This window comes from Arachis ipaensis, chromosome B06, assembly GCF_000816755.2.
Source record: "Arachis ipaensis cultivar K30076 chromosome B06, Araip1.1, whole genome shotgun sequence".
Lineage (NCBI taxonomy): Eukaryota > Viridiplantae > Streptophyta > Magnoliopsida > Fabales > Fabaceae > Arachis > Arachis ipaensis.
The window spans coordinates 10,919,957-10,944,830 of NC_029790.2; the positions used below are offsets into that span (position 1 = coordinate 10,919,957).

General features: G+C 34.5%; 3 protein-coding genes and 1 long non-coding RNA gene across 4 annotated transcripts; 3 read left to right on the forward strand and 1 right to left on the reverse strand.

Moving 5' to 3' along the window:
• LOC107646549 (RING-H2 finger protein ATL65-like) lies at positions 170-1,721 on the forward strand. Its single transcript, XM_016350730.1, has 2 exons — positions 170-184; positions 1,254-1,721. The coding sequence occupies exons 1-2, from the start codon at positions 170-172 to the stop codon at positions 1,719-1,721; spliced, it is 483 nt and encodes a 160-aa protein (XP_016206216.1).
• LOC107646547 (zinc finger MYM-type protein 1-like) lies at positions 11,775-13,721 on the forward strand. The gene has a single exon (XM_016350728.1). It carries the CDS (start codon positions 11,775-11,777, stop codon positions 13,719-13,721), a length of 1,947 nt encoding a protein of 648 aa, XP_016206214.1.
• Positions 16,713-18,263, reverse strand: LOC107646546 (protein FAR1-RELATED SEQUENCE 5-like). Its single transcript, XM_016350726.1, has one exon. The coding sequence runs from the start codon at positions 18,261-18,263 to the stop codon at positions 16,713-16,715; it is 1,551 nt and encodes a 516-aa protein (XP_016206212.1).
• On the forward strand, positions 20,378-21,555 carry LOC110263155. Its single transcript, XR_002348299.1, has 2 exons — positions 20,378-20,841; positions 20,977-21,555. It is a non-coding gene; the product is annotated as an uncharacterized LOC110263155 (long non-coding RNA).

The window sequence follows — 24,874 nt, forward strand, 5'->3', positions numbered from 1 at the left end:
AAAAAAAAAAAAAAATATAGAGGCTGCAATTAGTGGAGTTTAAAAATCCGTTGAAGTGCATGAGTTTGGTTCTGATTTAGAAGGGCAGTCATTGTCATGGAATCAGTTGTAATTTGTAAGGTGCCTCCGACGTAGAAGCAAGCAAGTATATAAGACTGCGTTTGTTTACATGGACAAAGACAATGTATCTAAAGATATTGAATTAGTGTATTTTGTATTCATTGTGATAAAAAGGACACAGAACTAACAAGAAACATAATTTATTTTTTATTTTTTTATTATTTTTATTAATTTTTTATAATTATATATTTTATTAATGTATTTTTTTTTAATTTTTTTAATAAAACAAATAAAAATAAATTAAATTTTCATAATTTATTTTAATTTATTATTAAATAAAATACAAAAATATTAATTTTTATATTTTTATTTTTTGTGTTTTATTTTCAGTATTTTGTCTTATTCTATTTTCAAAGTTAAATTAATGGCGAAGTTGAGACAATAACTTAAAATAGTGCAGCATTCCTGTTATCGTTATCTAGCCTCTAATTCGAAAATGTTGGTGTTGCAATTTGTTCATGTATGATTTGTTAAGGGCTTTTACAGTGTTAATGTGCAAAAAGGAGCTATTAAGACGGGAAAATTTAATTTCACAAATTATAAGTGTCACACTTCACATTATCTGAGGAAGGGTTGGGGAAAAAATTTTACTAAACATAAGGCCAAGAGTAGCTATCAATGTGGTAGTTATAGTACCTACACATTGACCTAGCAATATAAAAGTGACGCATGCTACATGGCTTAGTAATTTATGTAATTGGTATTTTTGAATTTACTTGATTATATTGAGGCTTAATTAATTGTGATTACTCCAGAGTTTTACCACAAGGATAAAATGGTCCTTTCAATTAAAAATAAAGGATACGAGTGGTGATTAATGTGAGGGAAAAGACTTATACCAAAAAATAAAAAAAGATATACGAGGGAAAAGACTGATGCAGTATAATTATTGTTATACATGTGCTCTAATTTCTGAACTTTGCATTTGTGAATATTCTGGTTTGAGTAAACTATTTCTATCCATGAAAGTTTAGAACGCTGATAAATCTACCTACAAATAAATAAAACTATTATTTCTATCCATGAAAGATGGATTTTTACTAACAAAACTACCCGAATCCTAAAAAATTATTTGAAATTTTCAAAATACCCTCTAATATAACCTAACTCTAACTTCTCTTTTTACTCCACAGTACCATTTTCACCCAAATCCTCCCTCACCGCCACTCTCATCCCCAACCACCACCACCACTAACATTATCACCATCAAAACCATCCCTTTCTCTTTTTATGCTGCCCTATACACCAGCGAACTCAACGACATTTCTCACCGTTCATCTTCACGCCGCGACGGTGCCATTTGCTGCTTCGAATTCGAAGAAGATGATTATGTTCGAACCTTGCCTCTTTGCTCACAAACCTTCCATGTTGATTACATCGATGCTTGGCTTCGTTCCCACACAAGCTGTCCTCTCTGCCGCGCTGGGGTTCTCTCTGTCGCTTTGCTGTTTGCTCCCATGTTTGCTGCCAGGATCCGACAAAATCTTGACGCCGACGAATATGGCTCGAAATCAGCAGGGGAAGTAAAGGATTGGACCCTAGTTGCAAGGAGAAGAATTCGATTCGGTCGAAGGGGAGTGGAGCGCGGTAGATTTCGATAGATTTTCATAGGAACGGGAAAACCTAGAATAAATGAAAAGAGAACTGTGAGGTTGAGGATGAGGCACTTGAAATCGGGTTTGGTTGTTCGTACGGTTTTAGGGTTGGGAATAGATTTATACATCTGAGATTGCATAGTTTCTTTTTCTGTGGGCTCTGGGTTTAATGGAAAATTGGATATCTCCACCATTGTTACACCAATTGAGGCTGTGAATTCTAACTCTGGTCTCTAGATTTTGTGTATTCAAACTCTGGCATGTGCTTAAGTTGGATGAACTGGGTGTTTCATGATGGGGTGAAGTTTTGAGCTTATAGATAAAGGTTGGGAACCGGTCTGAGAGTAGTAGAGGTGGTGATGGTGGTGGTGGTGAAGAAGAGTTTGAGTAGTGGTGGGATTTGAGATTAGAAAAGTGGTGGTGAAGATAAGGGTAATTTCAGAATTTTAGGTGATTTGTTAGTGTTTGGATAATTTTGTTGTGCGAAATCCATATTTCCTGGGTACAAATAGTAATTTCCTTCTTTTATGGGTAGATATGTCAACGTTTTCAACTTTTGTGGGTATAAATGATAGTTTACTCTTCTGATTTTTAGCTCTGTTGAGAATAGACATAAAAATAGGGAAGAAGAGAGAAGTGGAAGATGACTAATAAATTTTGATCTATTTTGTTTTGTCAATCAAGAATTTTTATTTTTCTTTTTTACATGTGGGCTTTAGTATGTGAGTTGTCAAATTTGTTCAAAATAAAAAAATGGATTTTAACAAAAAAAAAAAATGGATAAGCAATAAAAAAATATTAGAAAATCATCAAAAAAAAATTTTTTGTCATCAATTAACAATTAATATTTAAAAATATAAAATAAAGGTGATTTCTTCCAAACTCATGCCAATTTTGTGGGTAAGTTACCCTTGCTTATGTGTCATCATCACAACCATTGATCAAAAAATTTTTCAACCTTTCATTAATTGATTCATTAAATGTTTTCACACTACATTGTATTCTATATTATTTACATTATACCACATAACATATATGTACTGTAATATGAATGGGTGCAATGTGCAAATAGTTGATTTTTCCAAATCCCTCCCCAAATACCATTCAAATCAAAATCTTCCCTAAATACTATTCAAATGTGCACAGCTTCTTCTTCTACCTCATTCCTCTGATTTCTCCGGTGATTCATCGGCAGGGCCAAATTTTTCCGAACCCCGTTGAAGAGCCTGCCTACTGCTTCTTTGTCTAGGGTTACGTGGTTTTGTGACTCACCGGCAGAGTCCACAGCTTCTTCTTTTACCTCACTTCTCTTATTTCTCCGGTCACTCATCGGCAGGGCCAGATTTTTCTGAACCCCGTCGAAGACCCTGCCTACTGCTTCTTTGTCTAGGGTTACACGGTTGTCCTTTTTTGTGACTCACTGGCAGAGTTCACAGCTTCTTCTTCTACCTCATTCCTCCGATTTCTTTGGTGACTCATCGGCAGGGCCAGAATTTTCTGAATCTCGTCGAAGATCCTGCCTACTGCTTCTTCGTCTAGGGTTACACGGTTGTCCTTTTCTGTGACTCATCGTTGAACAACGTAACTCATCCCCTTGCTGGCAAGGTTCCGGCGACCCACGTGCAAAACCCTCTCAGAAAACCCTTGTAAGGCCTACTTCTTCTTCTTCTAGCTCATTCGTTTGTTTTTTTGTTTGTTTTTTTTTGTCGATTTTCACAACCAATTTTGCGTGATTTGTTCTGTTACTCACTTTCTTTAATCACCATTGATCGAAGCAGATTGTTTCAATTTTGAATGCAATAGTTGATCATAGTTGTTCATGGTGGTGTTAAATGTTAATCAGATTGATGGCCAGTGATGCATGCTCCTCAAACACAAGACGAGGCAGAGTGGGAGCCGGCAGACAACAGGAACTGATAGTTGGATATGCAACCTCAAGTTCGCTGCAACCTGGGGATGTAAAAGATGGTGTGGTCCCAAAATGCTTCTGCGGAAAATATGCCATCTGTTACATGTCGAAGACAGACACCAACCCGAATAGGCTATTTTTTGGATGCCCATTGTTAAAGGTAAGCATGCAATTCTTCATGTATGATTACTAAGTTTATGCTAAAATTGGATAAATTTGAATTTTTGGAATGGAGGTTTAGAATATAGATTTTGGTTATTTTTCCTTGCTCAAGTTGTTGTAGATGTGATTTTGAATTGTTGGGAATGGTATGCCTATTGGTTATGAAAATGATTTAATTTTGTAAGCGATTTGCTGTTAAATTGGGTTGATTTTGTATATGATTTGATATTGGTGCTGGTTAATTTTAAAGAATGATTGAGAATTGGAAAAAAGTTTATTTATTGAAAATAGATCTACCTATATTAAAAATGTTGATTGTGACATGAATTGACATGGAAGCTGATCTGATATAAAAAATGGCTTAAAAATTTGAAAGAATTTTTTAGATTTAGAGTTTAGGGATTAATTACAGTGACATATGTGGATTAGATTGAATTGGAGTGTTTTGTACCACCATACATTCATTGTGTTCTATTCGATTTAGGTGACAGAAACACATTGCAAATTCTTTTTCTGGGTTGATGACCACATTGTAAGGGTCAGAGCGGGGGAGGCTACAAGGGGATCAGGTGACGGAAAGAAGAATCATGTTGAAGAACATTTGGGAATGGATAACTTGATAGCCCATGTAGAGGAAAGAATAGTAAACCTAGAGAAGCTGCTGAACAAGAAAAGTAGAGAAGCAGAGTTGAGGAAGAAGACTAGAGAAGCAGCTGCAAGAGAGAAAGAGGCTTCATCAACAAAGTCTAATGATTAGATCAAAACCAAAACCTGAAGCACCTTTATTAGGTTCAGAAACTTAAGAATAATTTCCTTCTTTGTGAATTTTTCTACTAGAATGTAGACACACAATTGCTTGAAGCTTTTAAAGGAAAAATTGTCGATGCCGTTTCTTTGATATGGGCAACATAGTTGGAATTTGATTATGTTTCTAGTGACGTGTTCTTGTTTTACCTATAGATACGTATATGTTTTATGGTATATATTTTTGTGAGTTAGTTTTCGAAGTTCCCTGCTAATTTCAATAGCATATGAAGGCTAATATGTTGTAGTAAGTCGTCCGAATACCAGAAAATAACAACCTTTTTTTTAGTGATATGAATACTTAACATTGCATTCATGTTATAACTCAATGTTTGGCAATTCTGTAAGAGTAGGAATGAGAAGGGCATGACAATATAGACTAATGATTTGGTGACTCCCATGACAAATCATGCAGCCACCACAATAGATAATTGACACGATTTATTTTTCTTCTTATATAGTAACATTCAATGAGTGTATGGCTTATTGCAGGTCTTACCGTGCAATGGGTTAGGTTGGGCTATCGTCCAAGACAGTAGTGGTGTCTACAATTGTGGTCTTGAAATCTGTGGCCATCATGTAACTTTGTCTTCTAACTTATTTCAATTAGTTTCTTAAATGTCCGTTTATATGTCGTCTTTTTTGGTGGAATCGTGTTACATAGAAAAAATAGGTCAAATTTTGTATGCATGTGTGGATTCATGATCATCCCCGTTGAGTTCTTGTTAGGAATTAAGGTGTAACATAGTAGATGACCAAAGGTGATCGATATTTTTTTCTCCAGTGTTAGTTACTTTAATTAAGTGAATATTTAGTCTTTTTGACATACTTGGAATTGGGCTCGGTGAACTAACCTGGAAAAATATTTATTTTTTGGTAGTTCAAGTCTCTCTAAAAGTAAAGTGGGCTAGCTATCAAATTGGGCCAGCTACAAAAACAATACATAAGTAGAAAATTTAGCTGAGGATTAATGCAGCAAGTGGCTTGAAACCGGTTAAGCTCAACTTTTTCCGAAATTTTAAGTCAAACCAAGTTTCTCCAGGAAACTATTTATTCCATTCATCTGTCTGTCTACACTTACCCTGCTCAATCTTTGTTTGAATAGCATATTTTGGTTGAATATTTGCGTAAAATGTTATTTGGTTAGCTGATATTTGTCATAATCTATATACTAGGATGGTTAGAAATAGAATAACACCATTATAAATCTCATATACACGAGGAAAACTACATGACACAACGAATTAGATAAAATAAAGTTGTTATGTAACCAATGTTATAACAATTAACAGGAGATTTCATTACCCAAAAAAAAAAACCATAAAGAACAACAACTGGAATACTAAACATAGACGTTCAACAAAGTTCCACAATACATTTAGTCGGAGTAGATTTAAATGTGAATTATTTCTAAACCAGAAACATCCCTTCAAAATACTTGAGTGTAAACCTAACTGTTATCGGGTGTGGCATTCTTGGGTCTCGCCATGCTCTCCTCACCAATAGATTTCTAGTGCCATGTTCAATGTCATATTCTGTCAACACAAGCTCTTTGTACCTGGAATTGACGAGTAACTCTCTTTCCTTTGAATTGTTCACCAACAGAATTAGGTTATCATCCACGAATAATATTGAATTTTCTCTAATGCTTCGACTCCCAAACCTGTAGTATTGCTCTAATATTTTGTTTCTATCGGCGTCCTCATTCAAGTGTCAAATTGATGCGACATAACCAAATTCATTGTGTGTATGAGCGAGGAGTGCAAGTTTGTCGTTGTGGGTTAGTAAATTGTGAACGGTATATATTGCACCTACTGGAATAAACACTTCGCTAAAAGATTCATCTTCGACACTGTAAAATAAAATAGACTTGGGTGTAGCATAACTATCTCCTATACCAGTAACCCAACAAACATGACCATTATGAAAAATAGAGTTAGAGTCAATTTTTTCGACACCAGGAAGACAATTAACACAGTGAAACCATGTAGAACGCCTTGAACAATATCTAGAGAAAAAACATAGGCATCAACTATGTCCCTTTTGCACATATGTATGATGTTGTATGCATATGTGTTTGGGACATATCCGAAACCATATACTGGAAAATATGATCTACCGTGGTCCCTGCGGGGTCGAAAATTTCTCTAGAGCGTTGTGTTGTTGGATTCCATACCAGAAGTCTTGTATCGTCTTGGTCATGGGAGAACTTGAAACATATGTTTCCGTTTGATACTCCCACAATACGAAACCACCCATGGATGCCAACTCCGAAAGGTTGCTGAACATGCACTTGTTCTCCCAAAGCAGCATTCACTATAAATATTGAATTTGAATCCATTAACAGTAGTGAGTATCCAACATGAAACAAGACATGTTGATCTACCACATTCTGCCTTCGCATGTGTTGTATGCATATCTCTGGTTGGCGTAAGCGTCTGAGCCAGAATTTATTCAAGCATATACATCTCCCTACAACTTTGGCACTGCTTCGCAAGAAGATTTCTTGCAGCAGTTCATCCAGAATAACCGGTAACGGAACATAAATTAGTTGGAATTCACTCATTTTTCTTGAGGCACGTTTGGTAGTCTTAGCTTTCGGTAGGTTAATGTTTGATGTAGTTTATTTGCTTGAAGTCTCTGGTTGGCTTATAAGAAATGAACTTAAATTTCTCTAACTAATTAATTGTGTGAGATGTTGCATCCAATCAAAATTGATATGGCAGAATATTGTGTTACCGGTGTTACCATTTTACCATAAAAATTAAAATTGTCTCGTCTACCAAAGTGTTCTTGCCCGTGCTAGCAAATATAAATTATGTGGGAGTTCCAACATTCTTGTTTAAATTTTCTCTGATCTTTTCTTTATTTAATTTGAAATTAAAAGCTGCCTCCAATTTTGCCTTGTACAATGGAAATGCGTGCTAACTTAATCTATGGGTCCTACATGTGTATTTACGTTATCTTGCTAAATGAGTCACTAATCGTTTGTGCTTATCAACTTGAATTCCTATATTTTTTCCCAAATCAATTATCACACAATTAGTGCCCGTCATCCTAAAGAACACCATGTCAATACTCATTTCTGTAGATTCTGTTTAATGTATAAAAAATTTTTGCATTCCTTAATTAAGATGTTACCACAGCAATATCCTCATCCATGTAGCCAAACAAAATACCACAATCAATTCTTGCACATGAAAAATCTTTTGTTAATCAAACCAAAACCACTAGAATGCGGATTATATATGACCCATATATACATTAACAAAATCACACTTTTCAACGCGATAATTTACATTAATATAACCAAAGTTAAAAGACACAATACTAATCCAACATGTTCACAAAACTAAATATGTACATATAATTGTTCAAAAATGGCCACCGAAACATTCTTACAAAACATAAGTGCATAATACCAAACACAAATAACTTAATGCTGTTATGCCCAACGATAATGGTCTTCACTGGTTCACAGACGACTTGGAAGAGTCCGACGAGGAAGTTCTTCGGTACCTCCTACTAGGTCCTGCCACTGCCCCTCCCCTTGTTGATGGAGGTTGATCCTGTAATAATTTCAGAAAAAATTATTCTACATGAATGAATAGAAAAAAACTGTTAATTTAACTCGCTAAGTACATGAATTATTGTTACCTTGACTCCTGAGAACGCAGTGGTGAACCTTGTTGCCTCCGACGCTGCAAACGTAATAACCGGTCGGTCTCGAACGCACTCAGCTGTGCTTCCTTGTTGAAGTGTGCATTGCATCGGTCCGCCAGTCACTGTATGATTTGGTCAGGAAATACTTTGGACGCATATATCTCGTCAACCGCTCTGGGCTTTTCCTCCTTATGAGTATTGTCCCATGCAAGCATGTAGAAGATACCCCAACCAACGTAACTCAGTTCCACATTAAGCAGCGGAGATGGTCGATAGAGAGATCTTATCCTCCCTATGTCTGATCCTTTAATCCAGTAGTTATCATCCTCTCTCTTTGGGTAGATATGGAGGCAGTTGTCTTGACGGTCTATGAAGTAGAGATCAGTGATTGTGAAGAAAGATAAGTGCCTTACAATGTGTGGTGGAAACTGGATATCTTCCTATAGTAAGCAAAAACAAACTAACATGTTAGACACATGTTGAAACATTGGTTTCAGAAAAGAAAAAGAAGAAACATATGTGGCGTAGGGCATAAAATTACATCTATTGCGAACAGGTTTAACACGAAAGTCTGGTCAGAGAATCTCCATACGTTCCCAAATGCATTAACATAACTAGCCAAACGGAAGCAAAAAAATGAAAGTTCATCAATCTTAAAAAGAATAAACCATGAAAGACATAGGGTAAGGTGTGTGGAAAAAAACTTGATCAAATTAGATAACACTAAGATGCTTACCGGAATTCTGGCTCCATAGTTGTTTGCTAAATGTAGTAACTAGTTGCTGCAGTTGCTCGAGGGATAGGCGACGAGAGTGAATTAGAAGAAGGTGTAAATTATAAACATTATCAAGTAATGTTGGGAGGGATTCATGTTTAACTTTTAATGAGGATAGACTCAAACGTCGTTGCATTGGAAGTCGAAGGGATATTTCAAAGCCACCCATTAGTAATCAAACCATTTCAAAAATGTAAATTCATTAATAAAGCCACCCATTAGTAATCAAACCGTTTCAAAAATTTAAATTGATTAATAAAACCAATAATAAACTCTCTTTCCTTGGTAATCCTTTGGTTTCGAAAAGGTAAATGAAGTTTAATAACCCTTACTTGGTATGACTTACTACATATAACGTACAAAACATAAAGAAGTATAGTCTTGTGTTTGTCATTAGGTAAAGTATTCAAATCACTTTTAGTTAATTGCTTTACAAAATATGGAAATATTTCAACCGATTCTCTTTTTTATATAACAAAATTCGGTATTCCATTTTTAGGCACACATATTTTAATGGACTCAAAAATTCATACTAATGTATTCCATTATCAAAATCCTACTTAATAAATTTTTTTTGTTTTTTAGAGCGGGTTCGGGCTGACTAGTTCGATATGTGTTATGACCCCGTAGTAGTTTTTTCTCAATCAATAAGCGCAACAGAAAACCTAAATAAAAAACTAACGTAAATTACTGCAAATAACATATAATTGCAACCATTAAAGTATCAAAAATCTAAGCAATTAACACAATTATTTGACGGGCATAGGTATAACTCAGAGCATATTTCCTTTTCCGTTAACCAATCGCTCTTCCTTTTTAGATATTTCATTGTAGTATGTCTTTGCTGCCTCGAGGACTTCCTGTGATTTCAAATTGAACGGATTCATGACCAGATCAATAGCCAGCCACAACCTTGTGCTATCATTTACCTAAGTTCAAAAAAGTTTGATGTAAGCATACGTAACATTAACATTTTTAAATAGTATACGAAACCTTGAAAGGAATTTTATAATTACATTTATAATGTAGTCATCCCTCCATTGGCACTCCTTCATCCAGGTGGTTACCCAAACTCCACAATCATTCCTTGCATATTAAAAATTGTTTGTTATAATCTATAACCGCGTTAATTTTTTAGCGTACAGGATCATAGCAGATGGAATAGGACTATAAAGAATATAATGGTCCTCAACATGAATTTGAATTTGGATTACTGTTATGCTTAAAAACCACAAAATATTGATGCTTTAATCCTTGCAACTCATGAATTCTGTGCCAACCTTCATTCAACCAAACACTGTTATCTTCTTTCATGCTCCATTTCCCTTTTATTTCATCTCCGGTTGGTAGCTCTAACGATATCGGATTTAAAAGTTGTCTATAACCTTTGTTACAAATTACATTTTAGCAACTGAACAGGAAAAAATTTCTCAAACCTATAATGCAAAAACTTTTTAGACAAAAGAATTTTCAATCGTCGTGTATGGGATAAACGTAAAATGAGGGAAGGAGGGAGATGGTAGTGTTTGGTTGTGTGAATACTGCTACAGAGTTGTGTAGTTATTAGAATTAAAGCTTGGGTATATCGTGGTTTTTAAATATAAAGGAGAATCTAAATTTAGGATACTAGTGAGGCGTTCGAGTTATTCGGAAATTGAATATTTGAGTTTGACAAATTTCCATGGTGACGATCATCACCATGTGGGAAATAATTTTCCAATTCATATAGGGATGAGCATTATGGAAACTTCTCAAAGTTGAGTATTCAATCTCCGAAGCACTCAAACGGATCACCACGAACTTAAATCTAGCTTCTCCTTTGTATTTAAGAATCACAAAGTACACATGCTTTAATTTTAATAACTCTACAACTCTGTTTCGGAGTGCATTCAACCAAATACTATCATCTTCTTTCTTGCTCCATTTTACATTCATTCCATCCCCGGCTGGAATCTCCAAAGCCATCGGTTTTGATAGCCCTTTCCAGTTTCTATTTAAGAGAACACAATAAGAAAGAATGGAGTGGGCAAAACCGACTGAAACAATTAATAACACTTACGGATACATGAAAGAGCTTGTTGTTGTAGTGTCCAGGCACGGACCCACCTTCATGAATGGGGGGGGGGACTTGCCCCCAGTGACATTTGATATTTTTAAACCCAAATATATATATATATATATATATAATATGCCCCCACTTTAAATTTTAAATGACCCCACTACAAATAAACTAAGCCCAATTATTAAAAGTCTAAGCCCATTTTATTTTTTTATGATTTTGACTATTAGTTAACCTAATTAAATTTAGTCTTCTTCTGTTTTTAAATCCTAGCCGTCACTCATTTATTCTCTTAAACCCTTTTCTTAGTTTCATATTTTCAACCTTTTTTTTCTTTTCTTTGTCTAGTGGTCATCTTCTCTTCATCAAAAGGTAAATTTTAAATTCTCTATTTTGTTTTATATAACTCTCTATGACTCTATGTATCTTTCAATTTCATTGTTTCACTTTTTGATATTTTCAATTACAAATTTTAATTCAAACAATTATAGTTTAAGTATTAATCTATTTTTTATTCTTTTCATGAATTTATATATTTTATTTTATTCTCAATTTAGTGATCCTTATTATTTATTTGTTTATCTTTCGTTCTATTCTATTATATGTAATTAGATTGCATATAAATTTTTAAAGTGAATTGATCAATTTATTAATTTAGAATATATATTTTTATTTTTAGAAATAGTAATGGAAAAATATTTCAAAAGAAAGCTACCACTAGAATCTGAAGTCACTCCATTAGTCTCTTCTAATAAAAAGTTCTTAGAACTCAATGTGGAAAGTCTGGTAGCTGATCCTGGACAACGACCCAAAATTTCAAATTATGATCCAAATGACAGAGATGAAGTTAGACGAGCTTATTTGCAAAAAGGTCCTTGTCAACCAAGAGAACATGATTTTCCACAAACATATTTTGGAACTTTTCTCCGTAGATTTAATGCTGATTGGTTTGATGAATTTGGCAATTGGTTGGAATATAGTATTTCAAAAAATGTTGTATTTTGTCTCTGTTGCTATCTTATGAAACCTGATGGTGCGAGTGGTGATGCTTTTGTAAAAGAGGGCTTTTCAAATTGGAAAAAGAAGGAGCGATTACAAACACATGTTGGAAATCATGATAGTGCTCATAATCAAGCTCGAAGAAAATGCGAAGCACTCATGAAGCAAAAGCAACATATTGAAGTTGTTTTTCAAAAGCATTCAGACCAAGCTAAAAGAGATTACCGAACTCACTTAACAGCAACAATTGAGTGCATCAGGTTCTTATTGCGACAAGGATTGGCCTTTCGTGGTGATGACGAATCGCACAATTCAAATAATCAAGGTAATTTTTTGGAGCTTCTTGACTTTCTTGCTCAACATAATATAGAGATTGATCGTGTTTTCAAAAATGCTCGTGAAAATCTTAAGCTAGTAGCACCTAAAATTCAAAAAGATATTGTTAGAGCTGCTGCAAGTGAAACTACTAAAGTTATTATTGATGATCTTGGAGATGATTTATTTGCTGTTTTAGTTGATGAAGCTCGAGACATTTCTGTTAAAGAGCAAATGGCTGTTTGTTTGCGGTATGTGAACAAAGAAGGGATTGTAATGGAGCGATTTCTTGGCCTTGTCCATGTTTCTAGCACAAATGCGTTGTCGTTAAAAGTAGCTTTGGAATCTTTATTAACAAAGCATAACTTAAGTTTAGCAAGAATACGTGGACAAGGTTACGATGGAGCTACTAATATGCAGGGAGAATTTAATGGCTTAAAATGTTTGATCTTGAAAGAAAATACTTGTGCTTTTTATGTTCATTGTTTTGCTCACCAACTTCAATTAGCACTTGTGGTTGTTGCAAAGAAACAGGTCGAAATTGCACTACTTTTTAATTTGCTTGCTAGTTTGTGCAATATTGTTGGAGCTTCTTGTAAACGTAAAGACATGCTTCGTGAAAGTCAAATGCAAAAGACAATTGTTGCATTACAAAATGGAGATGTTTCTAGTGGGCGTGGCTTAAATCAAGAAACAACATTAAAAAGGGCAGGTGATACTCGATGGGGCTCACATTATGGTACAATACTTAGCTTGATTTCTATTTTTTCTTCCGTGGTAGAAGTTCTTAAAGTTATTGAGGAAGATGGAAATAATCCTGAACAAAGAGCTGAAGTATGCCAATTATTGAATCATATTCAATCTTTTGAATTTGTATTCAATTTACATTTGATGAAAAGTATATTAGGAGTTACTAATGAGTTGTCTCAAGCTCTACAAAGAAGTGATCAAGACATTATAAATGCTATGATATTGGTTAAAGTGTCCAAGCAACGATTGCAAAGTATAAGAGACGATGGTTGGTCCTCTTTGCTCAACGAAGTTTTACTATTTTGTGATAGTCACAATATTCTTGCTCCAAATATGAATGATATATTTGTAACACAAGGAAGATCAAGGCACAAAATCCAAAAGGTCTCAAACTTGCATCATTTTCAAGTTGAATTATTTTATCAAATGATTGATAGACAACTTCAAGAGCTTAACAATCGTTTTACAGAGGTAAATACCGAGCTACTTCTTTGTATAGCTTATTTGAATCCAAGTGACTCATTTTTTGCATTTGATAAGGAGAAGTTGCTTCGTTTAGCTGAATTTTAAACACATGAATTCTCTTCTACTCAACTTTTGGCACTTGATAGTCAACTTGAGAATTTTATATTGGATATACGTCTTGATGATCAATTCTCAAATATAAATGGAATCAGTGGACTATCTCAAAAGTTAGTTGAGACAAAAAAGCATATTATTTATCCATTGGTATTTCTTCTGTTGAAATTAGCTTTGATTCTACCTGTGACAACAGCATCAGTTGAGAGAATATTTTCTGCTATGAATATCATAAAGAGTCGACTTCGTAATCGAATGGGAGATGAGTGGTTGAATGATTGTTTGGTTACATATATAGAAAGAGAGACATTCAATCAAGTTGATAATGAAACAATTATTCAACATTTTTAAAATATGAAAACAAGAAGAGAAGTACCTTCAAGATTTGAAGCGAAGAAAGTTAGCAGCTAATGTAATTTTTGGTTTTTTTTTGTATTCGAATAATTAATGTGCACTTTTATATTTTTAAATTTAAATTAATATATATTTTGATAATAATGTGTATTATTTTTGCCCCCTTACCATAAATTTTCTGAGTCCGTCACTGGTAGTGTCCCTACTTAATTCACTATATCTGTTGATTTTATAATTCCTTAATGAGCTTCATATGCTTAATATAAATTATAACAATTTTTATTTTTTTTTGCAAGAGATGATTGTGGGTTTTGGGTGACTACATGGATGAGTTGCATGTTCAAATGGTTGGATGACTCATGTAATTATAAACTTGCAGTCTTGCTTTCGTGAACTATGTTTACAATATACTTTTGTTACAGTGATTATTTTTTAATTTTCAATATCAGGTAACAATAATCTACAATGTTACGGATGCCAGATGAACACATCATCAAAACGTTCAACTTTTGAAATCCCGGGAAGTACTACATGACTCAAAGTCATGCTGTAGTCAAATAGCTGAAAAGAGAGAAAGATTGGCTAATGTTAAAGGAAATGTCCCTTGGGTTTCAGCTAACCTATTGGCTTCACATAGATTGTAACTAGTTTTACGGTATATGTAAAAAAAATTCCATCAGTATCTAAGATCAACATCTTCAAACTAGATTTGTTCCTAATACTCGAAACTATGATATGATCAAATATAAATGTGTTTATGTTTATGTTTTTGCCAATATATAACAGATTCATGACATAGAACGAATCATCTAAAACGAAACAGAAAATACTCGCTAGAATTTAAAACTGCTTTCATACACAGGGCGCCATATCTTATCCAAAAAAATTCGGAACACGATTGGAAAGTCAAAATAACAAAAGAGATTTACACCGTCAAACTAACGAAAGAGATTTACACTGTTCGAAGAACCAGATAACCATCAACGGAAAATTCAACCCTAGAGACTACGAAATTAACCATTCAATCTAATCATTTGGTTGGTAAATCAAATGCACTAAGTAGGAAAAAAATCCATTAACACAATTCTAATTGATCCACTGTATTGCATATTCACAATGGTACGAACTCCTAAACCCAAATACAACCACAGTTAACTGCAACTAAAATACAGCAATGTAAGCAAAACACATACATATTATTGAACATAATTTTCATCCTAATGGACATAATACAATGTTGTCTGGTACACCATGCTCCGTTCACAGTTACCTAAATTACTACAAATTAAAACTCTGCAAAACCAACCAATGGCAAATACATTGCAGTCAGTTAATCAGGATAAATCATCCTTATAAAACTAAAAATTTGCATTGCACTAAATTCATTAGACTAATTCTTCCAATTGGTCAACGTATCTTATGCATCGACGCGAACAATGTCATGTACGATCCTTGTTTGTTTCCATAAGGCATTGACGACGGTAACAGATCTTGGACATCGTTCTGCACATGTGGTGTGTCACATTTTTCATCCATGACATCATTATCGCATTCATAGTTTGTGAATGAATGTCCTTTGTCCTGCTGTGAGTCCTTCACCTGGTGATGACATGATTATCGCAAAACACAAACCATAATCATGCATAAAAGTATAATGGTCATTCATCACAAAGTGGTTAAAAGGAGTTTAACGCAACACACCTGTTTTAAGGAGTAGAGGTTTTTGTTGAAAAATCCATTCATGGACGCGATGTCAATGGATTCACTGCTTTCATGGAGGCTCCGCTGTTTAATATTTGTTTTTTTTTTAAACAAGAAGAAGGAGATCTGCATTAATTTACCCAGCTCATGTCACAGAAATTAGAGGTTTAGATTCAAAAAAATTACCTAATCAAACGTGTTGTCGTTACCCTTCCGGTTCCTTATACCCGTCACCGTAAATTTTCTTGATCCACCCTTTTTAAAAGGCTGCGTAAACAGAGGAATACATTCACATAGTTTAATGCTTTTGAAAGGGACACCCACCGAAGAAGATTTCCCCAGCATCAGCTTAGTTAGAATAAACAAATCGTACCTTGGTCTTAGGTCCTGAATGGTCTTCGGACTTAACTGAAAATGACCTCGAAGAATTAGAAAACCTTTCTGGACTAAAACCTAAGTCCTTGGCTGATGCATTGCCGTCTGATCGCTCGCAAGGGTTACCTTGCACACTATGCTACATCAGATTTGGACAACGCTTGTAGTAATGACCGTACTTGTGGCAATTAGAGCATGCTCTCTTCTTCCTCCAAGAAGACCTCTTGGAAGGGGCTCCTTTGCTTTTGATAACAAAGGAATCGTTGATGCCTTCCACGTTAACATTAGGAGTTGACTTGCCTTGTTTGCGTGACTGCAAGTGGATAACTAACTTCACAAGTTCAGACTGGACTTCGTTAAAGTCTGCAAGGTCCTTGCAAGCAATATCACACAGCTTGTTGCAATTCGATGCCAATGCTCCAACTCGAAACTTTAAGACCCTTTCAACGTCATCATTCACAGGCATTTATGTGCTAATAAATTCGTTCTTTGCATTCTTTGTCCACCTTTTGTAGATCAATGAATCTGGAAACTCAAGGATGTTTTTGAACTTCATGGCACAGAAAACATGACTACGGGGAATACCACGTGATTCAAACAACTTGCACGAGTCACACTGAACTCTACCTTGTCCAAGGTTGTGCTTAATACCTTGATATTCAAAGCCCCTGCCCTCTGAATCTCATTACGAATTTTCTTAAAAATGTTTTGAGTGAAATAACATGATGCAGATCTTTCATATACCTCCAACAAGGTAATCATCACTGGCTCAGAGCACTGAGACTCAAAGTCAGCTATTAATTCATTGTTTCTATACTCCTTTAAGGCCCTATCCAGGTTATGCATGAAGTCAATGAGGGTGTTCCTGTGATTAATATAAAATCTGATGAGAGAATTTATACCTTCACATTGTGACGTCGTTCTTATGTAACCGAAAAACTTATCCCGAAGAAAACAATGGGACCACATCGCACGAGTTTCGTACGTCTTTTCCATCCAGGTACTCCCAACAAGGTTGTGCTTATCCAAAATGGCTACCCATCTCCGATCAAAGTCTATGTGGTCGTTATTGTCATATATAAGACCCTTAAAATCGCGTAGAAAATTTGGATTCTTTATATTTTCACATGCATTTCTCTGAAGATGCCATTCGCATAACCAATGGGTAGCATCAGGAAGAACATTCTTGATTGCATCTCGCATGGCAAGGTCTCTGTCATTTATTACTGCTTTAGGACTTTTTCCACCTATCGCTTCAACAAACGTTTCCAACAACCACTTATACGTTTCTGTGGTTTCGTCGGATAGTAGGCCAGAGCCGAAGATAACAGTCTGCCCATGATGATTGCATCCGGAGAAAATGACCAAAAGTTTGTTGTATTTATTCTTCTTGTACGTTGAATCAAAGGCAACAATATCTCCAAAGCAGTGATAGTCGATAATTGACTGCCCATCTGCCCAAAAAATATGCTCGAGCCCTTCGTCACTAGTGAATATATACTTCCCAAAGAACAGCAGATCGTTGTTTGACTTGCCAATCAAATAGTTTATTGCTGCATTGGCATCCCCATTTTTAAGTTTTGACCGACGATAACGATCAATGTGGTTGTACAAATCTTTGCATGTGAAGCCAGCATGACGATATCCACCCTTCTGGAACGCAATATATCCCATAATATGGCACGTGTTGACACCAAAATTATGAAGATTTTTCACTTGGACTTTATCAGTAACAGTGAGACGACAATAGGCCGGAACAAGATGCGCAAATTGGGGGGGCGTCAGATCATGGTTGTGAGATTCCACAAAACATGATACCTTCCATCTTTCGCAGCCGTAGTCAAGCTTTACCCTAAGCTGAGCTAGACACTTGGTTCGCGTTAGTGACCTTGCCTCCCTTGATCTATCATCCAGATCAAGATACCTCATATTCCTCCAGCCCTCCTTATTGCAAACAATTTGCTTGCTAATGATTCTACTTTGATTATCCCTAACCACGTCATCCTTCCTCATTACAAATCCATGCCAACAAGCATAAGCGTTATAAAATTGGCAAGCCTCATCCTCTGTCCTAGACTCCAGGTTCCAAATATCCTCCACCATTAAATCCGCTATTCTTTTTACACCACAATCTTATTCACGCTTGCTAGTAGAATCCAGCGAATTCACATCGTCGTCTTCAGCATCATCTTCTGCATTCAGTTAATAATCGAAATCATCACCCAAATCATTATCAGAATCATTCTTAACATCATCCTCGTTTCTGGACATAATTTTACCCCTGCCAAAATCCAAGCGGGTGACCAAAATGTGAATAAACAGAACCAATGGCAACAACTACAGGAAGCTAACCTAAGCTGCATGTAAAATTACCCGAACCAAACCCAATTAAACTAACCCAATTGTTTACGACCCCAGTATAAGGTTTTAATTTCAATGCCCCAAACCTAGCCACAGCATAGAACTGTATAATGTTACTTAATTTCCAAATTCTAGAATAGCAACCCAACACCCTAAACAGAGAACCGTTGAAAAGGCATAGACTATCATCAAAATTAAACTAATCTGGATTAACAAAAAAACTTAATCGGACATACCTTGATGACAACCAAAGGTTGAGCTTGAACGGTTAAAAAATGAACTCCTGGAGAGAAGTGACCTTACCTAATCCGCTGCACCAAATTAGAAGCCAGCAGAAAAATGGGGATGGTAAACCAGCTTCCACCAGCCACAGTTTCATCACAAGCAGAAGTTCAGCTACAAATTTCTCTACTGGAGCCACATCAGGTTAGCATTCGCCCTCTCCCCAGTTGACGTCGATGCCTAGTCGACGGAATCAGAGTACCAGTTCTGACTCCTGTTACTCGAAGGAGATCATGCTTGCTAAATGGACGCTGGGTTGATTAATCTGTGGTATAACATACAACGAAGGCAAAAAAAACGAAACAGGGTTGGGTAGTGGGTATTATGGATAACAAATTTCACTGCTGGAGCCACATCAGGTTAGCATTCGCCCTCTTCTCAGTTGACGTCGATGCCTATCCGACGGAACCAGAGTACCAGTTCCGACTCCTGTAACTCGAAAGAGATAATGCTTGCTAAACGGACCTTGGCTTCATTAACGAAGGCCAGATAACGAAAAAGGACTGGGTACTATGGAGGCTATGCGTTTTCCAAGTTCTGAGAGATACATGTTGAATTTCAGGAAGGGATGGAGGGTATTTAAAAAAAAAAAAACAATTTAGAGATTAGAAATTATAATTGCAAATGTTCCCCAATACACTATAAAGTATGTATATACACTAGCTAATGTAGTATGTTTATGGTATAGATTCATTAAAAGTTTTTGCTATAACCAATGAATGAATTAATGAAAGGTTGAAAACTTTACTTGATTAATGGCTGTGATGATGACACCTAAGTAAGGGTAATTTACCCACAAAATTGGCATGGATTTGGAAGAAATCACCATAAATAAAGTATGTTATTAGATTATTAGACTAAAGAAATTAAATTAAAAGAATTGAATTAATAACTAAATGATGATAAAAAAAAAATAATAAATTGTGGAGATACAATATTTCTCTAATCGATATTAAAGTAATTGGCTAAAGTATCGGCCTTTTTATCCATGTGTCATCTTTTTTGAAATTCAATACCAAAATATTATTCTTTTGAAATTTAATAAAACTATGAGAATCACCTTATTAACTATATGCTTATTTTCTTCTAGATGTTATACATGTATTGAAGGCTGAATTAAAGCAAAGCCTTCAACTACATTTGAGTGACGGAAGAAAATAAAGTGTTCAAAATTTGGAAGAAATTGCAAAATACATGGCCACGTAAGAGTGTTTAAGCTTGCAATTAATGTGTAGGAATGTATGCATATTAGTTTGAGTTGGTTGCACCTATCCAAGTTACGCCCCTTCGTGATTGGCAAGAAACTAAAAATCCAATAGAAGCTAAGCTAAGTGAGCTCAAATCGCTTATCTAACTCTCATATTGCGTGCTGCTAGTAGTAGTAGTACTGTATGTAGTAGCATTCAAAACACGCTTCCATTTGCTTATGTTGCTTGAATTGCTCGTATTTCCAATTCACAAAACCAATCATAACACGTCGATCTTCATCAATGTCAAACTCGTTTTGTTTTGTTTTATTTGTATAATAATATAAGTAATGTACATCTATCGATCACTCGGATTTCGTTAAATACTAAACTGCTGTTGTCACTTGTGTGCAAAGATTGGTTCTACAATTTAATTTATTGGAACACGCCAAGGGTTGTGCTTGTGCCTTAAGACTTACAAAACTACATAACAGTCATTTTCGTGCATGCAATAATCTCAAGCAGTAGAATTTTAACATTGAAAAATGCTAATCTACTCTAAATCCTAAATTATGAACTGTCAATTTCAAGTTCCAAATCATAACATCTAAATTCTAAACCCGAATCAATCAATCTGAACAAAATCTAATACTGGGATTTGGGAAGCACAAAAGACACGTGATGAAAGGGATTTATCCAACAATCCACGTGGTAAAGTGGTAACCAATATTTAAGACAGACACCCTATAAAAAAAAAAGGACTTGTTTTTGTTTCTATGTTAGCCTGTGTGGCGGCGCACCAAAAGCAAGCAAGCAAAGCGAAGCAACAACAACAACAAACACAAATTAAGGTTCGTGGAATTTCCACATAGTACAGACCCCCTTTCTCTCTTTTTCTTTGATATAAATGGCACTCACTTTGAGAACATGAAAACATAGCTTAAGCCAATTAAGTAACATAACATTTTTATTTTGTTCTGTCTTAGTTTCAGAGCCATGAACATGAAGCATAGTGATGAGAGGCATATGAATAATGTGATGATGAGCGGCATTAACCCTTTGTTTAGGACAGAATCTTTTGGCCATTACAACACTTACCCTGATGAACAGAGAGAGAAGAGGCAACTTTACCTGAGAAGCTACCAATTCTGCCGCAAGAAGAACCTCAGTGATAGAATCAAAGGGTCTTTGGTGCGTGTCAAGAAGGTGGTGTGCCTCAGGCTTAGGTCTGCTAAGAAGTTTAGGAAGTTGGTTTTCTCAAGAATCAGAATCAAATGCGGTTTCTATTATCGTAGGAAGAGATCCTCTCGTCTTCTCAGTAATTTCCACCACACCCGAAGCACCACCACAGTTCATGATTCTTCATCATCTTCCTGTTTGTGGTAGCTATTCATCATCATCATCATCATCACAAACTTCATTCTACTATGCCACCTGTTTAACTATTATTTCATCAGTTTTCTTGTAAGATTCTATCTATCAGTCCTTAGCTATATTGTACAAATTATTATTATTTATAAATTTTTATTAATCTTACAATGAGGGTACGATATATTATCCCTTGATACTGTTTTGCTGGTTTTGGTTTTCTGTTCATTTAACTTGAGTCTTGTCTTCTTCAACTGTTCTTTTGCTATTTCTGTTTTTGATCCTTGTTTCTTGTAGTTCCATGAAGGAAAAAAAATGTTAATAATGGTACAACCACCATTAGAAATTGTCTGTGTTAAACAGTTTTTAGTTAATTATTTATATGAGTAATTTTATAACCAATAATAATACGAGGGAACTAATATTATTACAATCAATTTCAGCCAACACTATAATAAGTTGTTAAATAAGTTCAATACAAAACATACTAAAGATGAGTTTTTTGTTGAGTTTAGATATCAGATACTTTTTCTAATTGAATTTTGAATGTTCTTATTTTTAAGTATTTTGGATTTTTTTTTTTATGTCAAACAATAGTTGTGCAATGTTGGCTTTCAAAATTTTGTCTTGTACGATTTAAAAATGTACGAGGAAGGATAAAATTGATGAAAGAAATGAATAAATTTTGACAATTTTTAAAATATTTTGCTATTTTTGAGAGATTTTTTTATAGGTACATGTATTTTCTAACAATATATATAACTTTTCGGTTGTTTTAATGTCACTTTTGTTTAAAATAATGTTATATTTTGGTATGATTATGTTAAGATAATTAAACACTATAACCACATGGTGTAATCAACCCAAATAACATAGGAATAGCAACAATTAGAAACTGAGAATGTTTATCAAAATCCCAGAAAGTATGCAAAATTTTAGGCCTTATTTACTGCAAGCTTTGTGATTTGTGGGGACCCTTTTTGCTTTTGCTTTTGCAACACTAAAAAGTTTGAATTCAACAAGTTCTTCATGTGCCTCAAAGTTTGATGATTTTCTTTTTGAGTAATAAATGGAATGGGGACTCTTTTTTCTACTTGTCACCCTATAGGCCTATAATATAATGCCTGCTTCTGCCATTAAAATTGTCAGAATCACCTACCATTTCTCTCTTTCCTTTTTCTAACTCAGTTTAATTTATTCATTGTCATTGAAAATTTACACCAGCAACAATAAAGTTCCACCAGAAACCATTGGCAATTAAATTTTCAACGGCCTAATTTATCAACCATAGTAAGATTAATTAAATGCTACCAACAAATTATTAGATTTCTACTACAATATTTTTTTTTCCACCATGGAGCTAGAAGTCACGTGAAAGTTTTCTAGAACAAAAGATAAAAATTTGACTTTTGTTTAGTTGAAGATATAATCACTGAGTCATAATCATTCATCGAGATAGGCTCTGGGATTCTACTGTATTTAACCTTTGGGATCTGGCTTAAATTTATTGCATTATAGAATTTGAAGGTATACTTCAAAAAATTAATTTGATTAATTGATTATTACTATGTCAAAAGAAAAAAGAGAATGGATACGGTCAACAACACTTGAACATATGCTTATATTTTTGGCTGATCTCAAATCATTTCCTCTATCATATACTCTGACTTATCCGTGGTGTAAGAACATCGATGAATTCATTTGTTTTTTAAAGAATTAACAATCATGTACCCTAGTTGATAATATTATATAAAAACTCTTGATTAATGTTTAGGAAAGAGGAATACTGTTCTACTTCTACTATTATCTCAACTAAACAAAAATAATAGTGAGAGTTAAATGTCAACGGCTTTTGCAATTTGCATAGAGTCACCAACGGTCACATACATGCAATTAATTTCAGAGATTCTAGTTGATCTTGAAGCTCGTTTACTAATAAATAACGGGTAAAATGCCAATGTCACATGTGCTAAGGTCAAGTTTTGATAAATAACTTAATTAAATTTTTTTAAAAAAATAGTTTAAATAATAAATATTTATATTAAAATAGTTTATAAACAAATTATTTTATATTTAATTTTTTAGTTTTAAAAATATTTATTTAAAAAAAATTATGATAAAAAAATTTATTACTTTTAAAATTTTCCAAACGGGCTTAATAGGTAGGGGTGAAAACAGATCAGGTCAGGCCAAATTTTGCTTTTAACAAACTTGGCCTGTCATGTAGTTAATTGGCCTGAGCCTGACTCGCAGCTTGCTATAGGCTCTTTATAAACTATAAAGTATTAGGTCTGGCCTGTTATTCAGTCTGGCCTAACTTGAAACCTGTTAAAAGGCCTGATATTTTTTTTTACAAAAATAAAAATATTATTTAAAAAATTATTTTTTAATAAAAATAGTTATATGTAATATGTCATATATTTAATATTTGTAAAAAATTTTAAACTTTTAACATATTTAAAATATATAAAAATATTTATAATAAAATATAATAAATTTAAAATATCTCATAATTTTGTTAATAATAAAAACTTACTTATATATTTAATTATGTTTTAGCAGGTCTAGATAGGCCTGACAGGCCAATAAAATTAATTAGTGAGTCTGGACCTGACCTATTAACACATTAAGGCTTTTAAATGAGCCTGTGCTTCTTTTATAACAGCTCAAGCCAAGCCAGGCTATCCAGTCTGGCCTTTTTCCACTCCTACTAATAGAAATGAACCAACTTGGAATGATCAAATAATCAGTTCACTCATCCGCTTAACCAAGTGTCATAAATTTAAATCCCGCCTTATGTATACATCAATTCATTGGCTGGCCAGCGATAAACTTTTAAATGGAGATCAGATTTAGGGCTGTCAAATGTTCTACCCATTTAGGTCCGGCCTGTTTAAGCCTGCGGGACGTGGGTTAAATGAGTTGACCCGTTTAAGTTCGCTTCATTCGCAAGCCATAATTTTTTAACTCGAATCGTTTATGGTCAGATCGATGGGTTAAACGGACTTGCCCGTTTATCCTTTTATTTTTTGAAAAATATTTGACAAAAAATATCACTTTTAGGTTAAAAACCTTAAACAAACAGTATTTTTTTAGTTGATGGGCCAGATTTTCGGGTCAGATTGAAAAAAATATCGACTAACAGTACTATTTTTTTTGTAAGAATGTAAAAAAAATGGGCTCCCCAATCCCCATTTAGCCCGCGGGCTAGTCCGTTTAATCCATTATTTTTTTTTTGGTTAATCGAGCTCAACCCGTTTAGCCCAAAATTTAAACGGGCTTAATTTTAGAGGCAAAGTCCGCCATTTAAATTGGTAAACGGGCTAGTCCGATGAATTTGGCCCATTTGAAAGTCCTAATTAAATTCGTGATAAATTAGGCTTTAACCTGTCGGGTTAGAAAATACCGCGAGAACCAAAATACTAATAGGAATGAACATATCATAATATAATATTGCATAATTCAACTTAAAATATATAACTTTATAGTTTATTTATTAAAATACAACACAAAATT